At 42.8% G+C, this 13275-nt stretch overlaps 1 protein-coding gene across 1 annotated transcript in view; it reads right to left on the bottom strand.

The window, feature by feature from the left end:
• Positions 1–13275, bottom strand: part of ZNF236 (zinc finger protein 236) — an 87595-nt gene that overhangs the window by 55165 nt on the left and 19155 nt on the right. Inside the window, exons 2-7 of the mRNA XM_070420479.1 lie at positions 12465–12607; positions 11121–11285; positions 3939–4117; positions 2294–2418; positions 1828–2000; positions 896–1039 (exon numbers count right to left, since the gene is read on the bottom strand). Coding sequence (XP_070276580.1) covers positions 896–1039; positions 1828–2000; positions 2294–2418; positions 3939–4117; positions 11121–11285; positions 12465–12607 — 929 coding nt within the window. The remainder of the gene's footprint in view (positions 1–895; positions 1040–1827; positions 2001–2293; positions 2419–3938; positions 4118–11120; positions 11286–12464; positions 12608–13275) is intronic.

Here is a 13275-nt window from a genome sequence, read left to right as displayed (position 1 = left end):
ACTCTTGGTTGATTTACACACTGAAAATTTCTTTAAAAAATACTCGGTCCAAAATAGAATTTTAAGACTTAATTATTAGGCACTAATTATTCTCCAGTTTCAGGACTTATTTACAACACCCTCCCTGATGGAGAGTGAGCTGAGGTATCAATCCCAAGCTGTGAATATTGTGAGAAAAGAAAGGACAAAACAAACAGTAACCGTGAGCCTAACGCTTAAAGACAAACACTCATGTGGGGCAGGAGGCAGCTGTGGAAGCCCCAGACTCCCAAGCTCACTGTAAGCACACACCCACACTCTCACACTTCTGTCCAAGGTCTACTGCCATGACACTGCACTGTGCTTAGATTTTGCCATTGACTATCAATTGAGAGGTGGAAGTAACAGACTGAGCTATAGAATCCCTCCAATAAAAAGAATAAGTGTGTGTGTGAAGTCATACAATTTTAAATACATATACTGAAAAATACAATTTAGTTCCCCAACCAAAATCCAAAGTCTAAGGAAAAATTATCACTGTCACCTTTGGGAGAAATATAGCTTAAAAGGATATTTAATTTTTAAATTATAGCATAATGATAAAGAATATTCACTGGCAATCACCAATAATGTTGCAGGAATTCCAACTCAATAAATTGATGATTCTATTTGTCTTATTTTTATTGGTTCAGGTGATAGTCCATAAATCAGGATTATCTAACACTATTCTAAAATTTAAAAGATTGATTTTTTTTACTAATTAAAAAGTAGTAGCACCATACAACCACGTAGAAAAACTTCATAGCACCTCTATGGTAATAAATAATATTCTAAGTAATATTCAATTTTAAAGATTATGAGTGAGATGATAGATTTTGGTAAAAGAATATCCTACCAGCCAGCTCACTGAACTTACCGTTAAAACATGAGCAGTCTCTGCAGAGCCCGTGGAGTTCTGTGGCCCACCCATATGCATCTTGCTGATATGAGTGTTTAAGCTACCTAAACTTTTAAATACACAGCTACATTCTGTACAATTATAGGTAGGGCCATTCTTGACCTTAAAGAATAAAAGAGAAAATATTATTTTTTACACTTAATTACTAGATAAAAACATTTGAATTAGGACACATCATAATTGACCATTGCATTAAAAATGACAGAAATAATTTAACCCTTTAACATTACTTTTTCCTTTAAATTAGATAGCTCTAGGATAAATGACCCAGTTCTTTAATCAATATGGTAGTATGAGATTAAATGAAATATCACAGTCTTTTCTATATTAGAGTAAAAAAACATAGTTGTTAGTTATTATAATTTAGTAAGAAGATGTCTGATGTATGTTCTCAATTTCCTAAAGGATTACACACAGCCCGCAATGAAGGATAGACAGACACAGACATAACTCTGACTGAGCATTCGTGGGATAAAGTGCACGAGTTAGGAAGGATGGTCACATGGTAGGTGAACCTATCATCGCCAGTCCCAGCACTGCATGTCAGCTGCTGCAACACTATAACAGCCTGCAGGGGACTAGAGAGGACAGGAAGTGAAGGGGCAAGTCCAAGCACCTATTCTCTCACCATCATCAAGCCCGCTTCAGTTATTACATTGTGGTGGCTGCCTTCAACTTACCTAGATAAGACTTTCAGTCTATTCCTAACACCTTCTGAAGAGATTCATCACAGGACTGAATAATAGCAACTAATCTTTAGAGGAGGTTTCTGGAGCACCACTGTCTGTCCCACCCCAGGCCTGTGTCTCAGGGCTGTGCTGACAGTCACCTCCGCAGCACCGTGAGCAGCCGCACAACTGGGAACCCCACAGCCCACAGGCCAGGCTTACCTCCGAGTGCACTCTCTGCACATGAGACTGCAGGTTTCCCTTCTGAGAAAAGGCAGCTGGACAAAAGGCACAGGCATGGGGCTTTTCGCCTGTGTGCTTGATCATGTGGGTCTGCAGCGCCCCCTTCTGGTTAAAGGCTTTTCCGCATTCACTGCACTTAAAGGGCCTTTCACCTAGGGAGAGGGGAGAACGGACACAGACTTGTGAGAGCCTCTGACGGATTAAAACAGAAATACTTTGGTTATCCAGACTCAGGACCCCAAACTATCCTTCCAGCTAGAACGTCCCCCTGTGACTGCAGATTCAGATATCCAATTGCCTACCCCAAAAAACTCAAAATTGACACCCAGATTACACAGCAAACTATGGAAATGCCAAAGTTAAATTCTAGGTCTAGCTGGCTCTGGGCACATTTCTCTCCTGTGCACCACATTGTGAGTCATCCAGAGATAAGCGTGTTCCACACCTGTGTGTATCCTGATGTGCCGAGTGAGCTGGCTGGGCTTCTGAAACGTCTTCCCACAGTGCGGGCATGAGTACGTGAATCCACTCCTGTCGACGTTCCGATTGTATGACCTCGTACTTGACATCCTAGTATAATAAAAAGGATGCTCATGAAGTCGTCTCCCTTGTGTTACAAACTCGACAGTAAAATCCTTCCGGAAAGGTTAACTGGCTGGTCAGGAGAACGTGCTTCAGTGAAAAGTCAATTCCATGTAAGTGTGTATGTCCCCCACCCACACATACGTACACACATACATGTATTAGTTTTGTGTATCCAATATCATAAAAATTCATTTTTTCCAAATGTAATGACAGAGAAACAGTTTGTGTCTAAGGCGGAATGCCTCTCGCAGACAAGCTTTGCTGTGATGGTCAGACACCAAGGTCTGTGCAGCTGTAATCTGTACCTCCACCTGCTCCTCTGCTACTTCTTCCTGTCCCTTCATTTCACACCACCTGATGATGGTGACCTCCCAAGTCCTACTTCCAACCACTCTGACACCTCCGCTGAGCACCACCCCCTACCTCTAACTCTGCTCGACCTCCGAGGATGACTCAGGGTGGCTCAACTCCAGTGTGTCGCAAGCAAAACTCTTCCTTTATTCCTAGCCTGCTCCTCTCTGTGACTGGAAAGGGCAATCCCCACTGTGCAAGTTTAAGCCTGGGGAGTAGGGCCCATGCTTCCCTCTCCCTGACCCCGACTTCAAGTGCATCTCCAAAGGCTGCTGGTTTTACCCCAGAACATCTCCAAAGATACCCCCTGTCCCTTTCCCCTTGTTGTCTTCCCGCCGTGCCAATTCAGTGGTCTGCCGCTTCCACCCCACCACAGGGCAGCCACACCACACCTAAAGTCAGGGCAGGCTGTTCTGTGTGTAAAACCCTCTGACGGCTCCCATCGCACCCAGGATAAAAGCCTCATTCCCACAGTGGCCTCCACCAAAGGCCCCACAGCCCCAGGCCCTGCATCCTTCAAACTCAGCCACAGCACCTGCCTGGCCTGGTGGGCTCTCACTGCCCAAATCAATGCGATTTTACTTCCTTTTCAATACAACCACCTTCTGAAATGGTTGCACTGACTGATTCTTTCACTTGGTCTGTGCCAGGCACACGTTTAAATCCTAATAGTCTAATTTTAGAGCTCATAATATTAGTAACCATGCCTATATTTAAATATACACATACATCTGCAAATTGGAGACATACAAGTACCATGGCTTGACATATTTGTTTCTATATGTGTGCTAAGCACCATGTCAGGCTCATGTAAATTGTAAAGAGTGAAGCAGTATAAATAAATCAATGCATTAAAAAGGACCTAAATGACTCTCGCTGATCCACTTTACACAGTGTTACTTGCCTGTAAAAACACCAGCACCTTGTTCTACAGTTTCAACATTAAAATGCTGGCTAAAACTGTCTATCCACAGAGCCTGGCACCTATTTTTAATTTCTGAGCTCAATTTTCCTACTGTAGATATGAGCTACACATTATAAAAGATATCCTGCACTACACCAGATTAGCCAATATTTTTAACCAATCACAGCAAAATTTGCCAATTCTTAATACATTATACACATTTTTCCCAAGCCCAAGTAGAGGCTTATACCTAATTTTGTAATGATTCTTCATGTGCTCCTTCAGTTGTGCTGCCGTCTCAAACTCCTTCCTGCAGGCCTTGCAGGTGTGGGCCCGGCCACCAGCCAGCTCCTGGCGGTGCTCCTCCATGTGCAGGGCCAGCTGGCTCTGCAGAGTGAACTCATCCCCACACTCGGAGCAGATGAGGTTCTGCAAAAGGAACACCATCCATGAGCACAGCTAGTATTGTACACGGTCGATATACAAATTATACTTTCCTCTGGAATAGACACTATTCTTACCTCACAAAAAATATATCATTATCCTATATAATAAAAGCCTAATATGCAAAGTGTCCAGTCAGCTGGTTGGCCATTCAACCAATCAAAGTGTAATATGCTAATGATATGCTAAAGCCACTCAACTACTTGCTATGACGTGCACTGACCACCAGGGGGCAGACAGTCAACTGGTCAACTAGTCGCTATGACTTGCACTGACCACCAGGGGGGAGACACTCCAACTGGTAGGTTAGCCTGCTGCGGGGGGGGGGGGGGGGGTCCGGCCAATCATCGGGACTAAGACAGGCGGGACTGCCCTGGAGCCCTCCCACGGCCTCTCCCCCTGGCTTGCCCCGCCCCTGATGGGCCCACATCTGGGCGGGCCTGCCAGACCCCACCCATGCATGGCACTAGGCCTCTAGTGTCTAAATATGAAGATAAAAAAACATTTTTTTTTTTGGTTGGTAGAAAAGATAGAAAGACAGGGAAAAGGAAGAGAGAATAGTACAATTCTTGAGCAAAGTAAATTGTTTCAAGTTGGCTGTTGGGTGACTGGCATTTTGTCCATCTATGCTATGAATACTCTACAGAATGGCAACAGCACAAAAGAATCAGGAGAGAAGTTAAGATTATAGATTGATAGACCACCTCCAAAGAAAAGGGAAGCCGATAAAGTTTTAGATGGAAACATCTATCATTCTTTCACTTGGTTTATAGGTAGTCGATTACAGAAAAAATCTGGCACTCTTTCCAGACGTGGCCCGCCAAGCACCTGAAACAGGTGGTCTGAACAGGGCTGTACAGGAAGTATAAAATACACAAAAGTATTTCAAAGACTTACTGCAAAAAAGAAACATAAAAGAGCTCAAGCACTTTAATATTTGAATTATAATATTTTGGAGATATTTTCATAAATATATTAAAATAAAATGTATTTATTTTTTATGATTTTTTAATATGTCTGCTATAAATTTTAAATAACTCATATTTCAATTAGATAACATGATAGCTACATGCACCTGGACAGGTTAGCCCCTCCATGACTGTGAAACAGGGACATTGGTACCCTGCCCTCACCCAACACCTGAACTGCAGTGAAGTGAGTGACTGTGTAAGAGGTGAACAGCATGGAAAGAGGAAGTCCTCACTATGACTTTAACAGTAGAAACTGCCGATTTAGCACAAGGTTCAGTGAGCTCACTCACAAGTATCGTTAACATAATTGTTTACTTAGACGATTCTCAAAATGAACTGTCCAAAGATGAAAAAGAAATGAGTGTAATCTAGTAATGGCATAAACTGTTATTCCCAAGTAACAAAATAATCAGCTATTTTTTTCCACCAGTGTTTTCTAAATACTGTACATAGTCTTAGAAATGCATGTAACCCACGTTAAAATGAGGCTGCTCATCAACACTACTCAGAGCATCCTTTGCAGAAAAGGACGAGATTGGCCTAGCCAGTTTAGCTCAGTGGAAGGGTCCCAGGTTTGATACCAATTAAAGGCACATACCTTGGTTGCAGGCTCAATCCCTGGCCTTGGTGCAGAAGGCAACCAATCAATGTTTCTCTCTCTGTCTCTCTCCCTCCATTCCACTCTCTCTGAAAATCAATGGAAAAATGTCTTCAGGTGAGGATTAACAAAAAAATAAAAGAGTGCTGATGAAGGGAAAATATTTTGAGCAATCCATAATGATTTCAATTTAAATAACTTTAAATTGGTATCTATATATACAAAGAGCCAGGGGCCATCACAACCAAATGGATGACCGAATGGACGACAGAACAGGCTGAGTGCGGTGACCAGGCTGGCAGGGGGGCAGTGAGGGACGACCAAACAACTGAGCAGCAGGCTGCGTGGGGCAACCAGGCCGGCAGGGGGGTTAGTGAGGGGTGACAAAGCTGATGGGGAGGGGGGGAGTTAGGGGCAATCAGGCCTGCAGAGGGGAGCTGTTGGAGGCAACCAGGCTGGCAGGAGAGGCAGAAAGGGGCAATCATGCTGGCGGGGAGGGGAGGGGGGCAGTTAGGGGTGACCAGGTTGGCTGGGCGGGGCAGTTGGGGGAGACCAGGCCAGCAGGCAGAGGCGGTTAGGGGTGATCAGGCTGGCAGACAGGTGAGCAGTTAGGAGCCAGCGGTCCTGGATTGTGAGAGGGATGTCCGACTGCTGGATGTCCTGAGGATCGGGCCTAAACCGGCAGTCGGACATCCCCCGAGGGGTCCTGGATTGGAGAGGGTGCAGACTGGGCTGAGGGTACCCCCCTTCATGCATGAATTTCATTATATAACTAGGGGCACGGTGCAAGAAGATTCGTGCACAGGGGGTGGGTCCCTCAGCCCGACCTGCACCCTCTCCAATCTGGGAGCCCTCAGGGGAGCCCTCTCCAACCCAGGAGTTTCTGTCTGTCTTTGCAATCATATGAGCAAATTGTCTGAGACCCCAACCCAGTTTGGTTTGTTGCTCACAGAATAATAGAGGCATTTTTTTTTTCTTTGCTTCATTGGTGGAGATTTCCTGTAAGTTTTAGGACAGTGGTTCTCAACCTTCCTAATGCCGTGACCCTTTAATACAGTTCCTCATGTTGTGGTGACCCCCAACCATAAAATTATTGTCATTGCTACTTCATAACTGTAATTTTGCTACTGTTATGAATTGTAATGTAAATATCTGATATGCAGGATGTATTTTCATTGTTACAAATTGAACATAATTAAAGCACAGTGATTAATCACAAAAACAATATGTAATTATTATGTGTTTTCCAATGGTCTTAGGTGACCCCTGTGAAAGGGTCGCTCGACCCCCAAAGGGGTCGCGACCCACAGGTTGAGAACACTGTTTTAGGATATCTTCCCTTTAATTTTTCCTAGACACTCTTATTTTACTTATGTCTCTCACCTTTGATTTCCCTCCATCACCCTTTGCAACAGTAACTTGCTCCAGGCTCACTTTGCTCTAGTGTCTAGGACAGGGGTCCTCAAACTTTTTAAACAGGGGGCCAGTTCACTGTCCCTCAGACCGTTGGAGGGCCAGACTATAGTTTTAAAAAAATCTATGAACAAATTCCTATGCACACTGCACATATCTAATTTTGAAGTAAAAAAACAAAACGGGAACAAATACAATATTTGTATTTGCATGTGGCCCATGGGCCGTAGTTTGAGGACCCCTGGTCTAGGAGATCCATCTGCCACCAGAACTATGATTCCCAGCATTCCTGGTGCTCCCCGCACTCTGAGCTTCTTCTTCTGGTCCTGGGGCTGCCACCAGAACTACTATTCCCAGAATTCCTGGTGCTTCCCATGCTCTTGGTTTTCCCTTCCTGCTCTGTCTCCGTCCCATGGCCTCCCATTATGCCAAGTCCTCCAAGGTGCCAGCTCTCCCTCTCTGCTCTCCCTCTGGTGGCTTGGGGAGCCAAGTTCCCCAAGCCGCTCCACTCTCCGCCAGCTCTCCCGCTCTGCTCTCCACCTGGTGGCTTGGGGGGAGCGACCGAGGGAGCCACGTCCCCCCAAGCCACTGGCTCTCCCACTCTGCTCTCCGCCCGGCGCCTGTGTATGCAATTTAACCCACCATCTTTGTTGGGTTAATTTGCATACTCACTCCTGATTGGCTGGTGGATATTTGTGGAAGTACAGTCAATTTACATATTTCTCTTTTATTATATAGGATAATTTAAGGAACTAACAAATTATTAGATTGTCAGTATCTTCTTGAAAATAAAATTCTTTCTAAGAAACAATCAAAAAGAAAAAAATACCTAACATAATTTACTGCATCTCTTTTTAAAAAATCACCTCTGAGCTCCTGAATTTTTATGGCACCACAAAAGGGTCAGGAGAGAAGAAATTACTCAAACTATTCATTTTCCACCAACAACTCCAAGTCTCCAGTCTTAGTTGTGAAATAAAACTGGACTCTTTATCCTCCTTTTCCCACCCTTACTCTTTTATTGCTCTGGCTCAGATCCGTGTGCTTTTTACTTACTATCTTACCTAATGATCAGATTAGTATATTTCAAGGGCTATCAGCATGACTATACTCAGAGATTTGTCATAATTTTCTGAGTAAAAACTCTGCTTACAAGGTGAAGTAAGCCGGAGCCATAACCAAAACAGGCCACATAACAGAAGTTCCATCACTAATTCCCGCCTTACTCCCAGGATGTGCCTGAGGACATCTTTGGGGAGAGGCGGTTGTGCCTCAGGGGCAGCTAACAGACTTCCAACTTATCAGTCAGAATTAATGCCAAGTCCTCTAGACTGGAAGCAGAAGCTAGGTTCTACCCTAGACACAGACTGTTCTAGGGTAATTTCAATGAGTGCTAAGTGGCAAGCTGACTTCATGGAGAAAATGCATGCACTCTAATCAGATCCCATCAACATATAACTGAAAGACCTCCAAATGATATTAGTAAAATCTTAAACATTTAAGAATAAATTAAATAATGCACTGAATCCATATGAACAAAACATTACTGAGTGATGTTTTGATGATAAAGATTCAATTTTACAAACATGTTCAATTCTCTCCTGAAACATTCTAAAAATTTTATGCAGCCAAAATAAAAATTCATGTTTAAGTAGGCAAAATTCTAAAGTTCACATTAATAATAAACCAGAAAAGGAAAATAAGGAGTACACAAACATTTGCTTATCATTCCAAAGAGAAGCAAGACAAACCAGAAAATCAAGGTAGTCCCTCCCCAGGCAAGGCCCAGCAGAGGGGACAGAAGGGACAGACTGCTCTTTGTATCTTTTGGTTTTCTAAGAGGAGGTTAAAGATCAAATAACCCATCACCTAATTCCCCAGCTCAGTTCTTGCTCTGCTTTGGGCTGTCTTTGTGGTCAGACTAACCAAACCCTAATGGAGGGTAGTTCATTAACGGCCGTGGCTCGAAAGAACGGGTCAGGGTGGCCCTGAAATAGAAAGCAAGCTGAATCAAATGACTCCGAGTCCCCTTCCATCCTGCATGCCTTTAGTAGGGTGAGCCACCCAACTGTGAAGCTGCTGCAGACAGAACACAGGACTGTGCTGCCACGTGTGAGCCACGTCCTTGCTGCGCTCAAGGACACACATGGGAACTGGGGAGGCTCACAGAAGCTGGGGTGGTGGCTGGACTTGGATCAGTGCGAACTCGTGGTCTCTGGAATGGGGTTTGCACTGCACTGTGTGTACACCTGCTCTAAAAGACATGGTGAGACTTAAAAAATAAAAACTGTAGACATGTTAAGGATTTCTAAGCAAGTCACAAGAACCAGCATCTGTAAATGAACAGATTAAAATTTTAAGTATTTAACAATTTAAAAGTTTACACCACGGGGAAAAAGTCAGAAACCGAGAAAAGACAAAAAAACTAACTTCCTAGGTATATAAACAGCTGACACATAGCTACAATATACCCATAATCCCACCCACTCCCCCAAAATAAGAAAATTAAAAGACAGAAAAAAATACTAATGGCTAATAAACATGGAAAGATGTTAAACTTTACTCATAATTAAGGAAATACAAATTAAAACAACAGAAGCATACCATCTTAAACTACCAGATTGGAAAAGACAAGTTTTATAACACAGATATTGAAAATGCTATGAAGGGGCATTTTCATACACTATTGGCTGGAGTATAAATTGATAGAACTTCCTTGGAGACAATTTGGCAAGATCTATCCAATTCTGAATTTTCATTTGCTCTGACTGAGCAATTCCATTTCTAGGAACAGGATCATTCTATGTGTGTTGGGAGGGAGAGGAGGGCTATGCACTAAAGGGCCTTCTGGAGCGTCTCTGGTCACTAGATGCCTGCAGCACCGCACCCCTTCCTTGTAGCAGTGACAACCACAATGTCCTCTGGGTACAAAGCTGCCTGCCTTGGGAGCATCTGCTCGTGTGGCTCTGTTTGCACCAGGTCTACCACAGTGGCAAACAACCTACAGGTCTATGCACAGTGACTGTGTCCACAATGTCACACTATGTGGCTGTTAATCTATGACGAGCAGGGTTTCTGTAACATCACCTATGACAGTTGACTGAAGAAAAAAGGCACAGAATAACAGGATTGCATGGGAGGGAGTACAGAGGAGCCTGGGCATGCGCAGAGTGCCCTGTGAGGACTGGCATCTCTGGTGATGTAGACTCAACTGTCTCCAAATTACACATGCATTAGTCATACAATAAGATTTAAAAGATAAATAAATTATTTTATATTAAAAATTAAGGACATATAAAAATTACACAAGCCTACACAGAAAGTAGGAACTCAATTTTAGGATGGAAATTTTATGTATGTAATTTAAATACCATATTTGTTTTTCTGTCTCAGGAGGAAAAATATACCAAATTAACCATGGGTGATAAAATTACAGGTGACTTTCACATTCTCCTCCTTACATTTTTGCATTTTCCTAATTTTCTACAATAATAATCAGAGTGGGGGTAATATTTTTAAAACAACAGCCATTTATACTAGAAATGAGGCCCCACTCCCAGCAACAGCAACACAACCCAGCCATCCCATAAGTTCTGGATTGCTCACTCAGTGCGTAACTGTTGTGTGTCATTACAAATGCTTTCTATTCTCCCAAATGTACACAGGTCAGCGGATCCAGGAGCCATCTTCACAGGCAGAAAATTTACTTTTGGCCACTACAGATTTCTACTAATGTCTGTTTAAAAAAATAAAGGGGGGGGGGGGGCTTTTCTAGCCAATGAGTCATATTTTGATTCTCCAAATACACATTAAGTGTCTCTACCTCAACTGATATGGCAGAAAATAAAAGGTTTCATCAGTAAACTGGAGATCAGCCACGGCAAATTTAACATTCACTCCCTGAAATCTACGTGAAAGGCTTTGTAAAGTAGTTTATACCTAAGGTCCCCCCACAGATTAGAGGCCTTTTAAGAATCAGGTAACAAAGGGCAGGCCGGAATATTACCTCCTCCTTCTCATGCAGCATGATGTGCGCTTTGAGGCTGGCCACTCTGGAGAATTTCTTGTTGCACACGGGACAGGTCGGGTCCTCCCCATTGTGGGTACATCTGTGCAGCGTCAGATTGAATTCAACATTGAATGTCTGGGGGCACTGGTCACAGCGATGTGGCTGTTGGGAGAGAACAATCAAGAAGCCTCTGAAATACAATCTTTTCACAGTAAACAGCATTCAAATATTACCAAGTACCATGATCTACAATCTTTCCAAGAAACTTCCAAGTCAATAAATCCCACACCAACCATAAAGTTCCTTAGGGAATGTCTCAGGGGTGGTAAGGACCACACCCGTCCAGGCAGGAGGGTTCTGGTAGGAGTGCTGCACCTCGGTGTGCCAGGGTATGGGATCTCTGATGATAAAATGAAGGGGCTCCACACTGGCACAATTTTCCCTCCTTTTCCAACCAACTCCACTGCTGTCAACAGAATCACTTCAAGTAAAATAAGAATCATAAGAATTTTACTAGATTTTAACAGAGTTGCTTATCTCAGTCTAAAATGTTCCCCAAATGGAAGGTATTCTGCCACTTACATGCAAAAAGAAAAAGTAACCACTGGCATTAATTTCCCTCTGAAATATCAAGGCTCTAATAAGGACTGAGTCAGTATTTTCAGATTTTCCCCATGAGTGGAATAACGCCCGTGGGCACTGGTATCAGCATTTCAGCATTATGTTATCACTAATGGGGACAGTACAGCGAAGCTGGTCACTCCCTGGCTCCAGAGAAGAGAGCTGGTATGCTCTGGTCTTACAAGGCTGACTAGCTCACGTTCTCCGACCTAAAGGAAAGTCGCAACCACTTTTCATCGCAGTTTTAATTGTCACTTTCCGTCTACCAGGCAAACCGTCCCATTAAGATACTAACACGCTCATCACAGGCCCTGGCAAGAAAGGATACAAATCTCTATGTAAGAGGCTCCCTGCTGAAGTTCGATCTAACATAACTGAACACCATTTTACAATGAAGACACTTAAGGGTAACTGCCCTGCCAGAGCAAAACACATCAGCATGTACCAATTCTGTGTTCACAGAGGAAACAGAACTACTAAAGAAAGGCATATTTTAAGAACTTTCATACACAGACTCACTAGACAATCTCTCACTTTCCCTCGTGATCTCATAATGGCTAGGAATACAACTACAGCTAAAAATATGTACTTATATAATATACAATGCTCCACAATTTAGGAACCTAAATTATACGAAATAATTCCAATTCACAGGTGGATGTTTACAACACCTCCAGTTTCAACGCTCACATTTCTGATGCCCCTTTTAAAAATACTTACCTTGTCATTTCGCTCGTGATCCCTCATGTGGCGTTGAAACTGGGACTCTTTTGGAAAAGACAGTAGACAGATTTCACATTTATGGAAATTTGGAACTTGATAGGCATAATTAGTGTTCTCCGCATTCAATGTTAAAACTCCATCTATAAAATTGCATAAGTACAGACAATAAATACCAGTTGTTATTCTCATCGCATATGTAAAATTATTTGGTTATTGTTTAGAAATCAAATTATGTCAAAACTTTATGAGAATTTTAGATGACATTAATGGCATCTTGAATTTTTTAAATGGACATGCTTTTAGGTTACACATGAGAAATGTTGAGAGGACTGAGCTGCAGAATCCTAAATTCTTCTCAGTAGGACTTTGGGAAACCTAAAACTCAATTCCGGAGACATGATACCCACCCGCAAACACACACCAAACCCATAGTGTCGTACCCTTGCCTGCTGCTTTCAATTTTTCCTAAGTCACTACAGATCCTGGGGGCATTTCATGTCTAAGCCACCCTGAGAGGTTATCAGGAACACAGGTTCCTAAATCATTCAGCAAACAAACTCCAGTCAAAATATAAATGCTACTTCAATAATTCAATCTACCTCTGAAAACTGCAGAGAAGCAAGAATAAGTCAGCAAGAGCAGAAACTGTTTCCTCAGATAGTTTTGGTGTCGGAAGATAAAGGGCTGCAAAGCTTTGGACAATCCACAGTGTGCTTCTCTAAATCCAGTTGGGTAAACAGCTGTAAATTTAAAGGTATTTTCAAATAAGAAAAACTATGGCCTGGCCAGTGTGATTCAATGGTTGAGC

This window comes from Myotis yumanensis, unplaced genomic scaffold (assembly GCF_028538775.1).
Source record: "Myotis yumanensis isolate MYYU_CA2020_CCGP unplaced genomic scaffold, mMyoYum1.0.hap1 SCAF_7, whole genome shotgun sequence".
In the NCBI taxonomy this organism is placed as follows: Eukaryota; Metazoa; Chordata; class Mammalia; order Chiroptera; family Vespertilionidae; genus Myotis; species Myotis yumanensis.
Note: the sequence above shows the minus strand (reverse complement) of the source record. Positions and strands in the feature narration are given on the sequence as shown.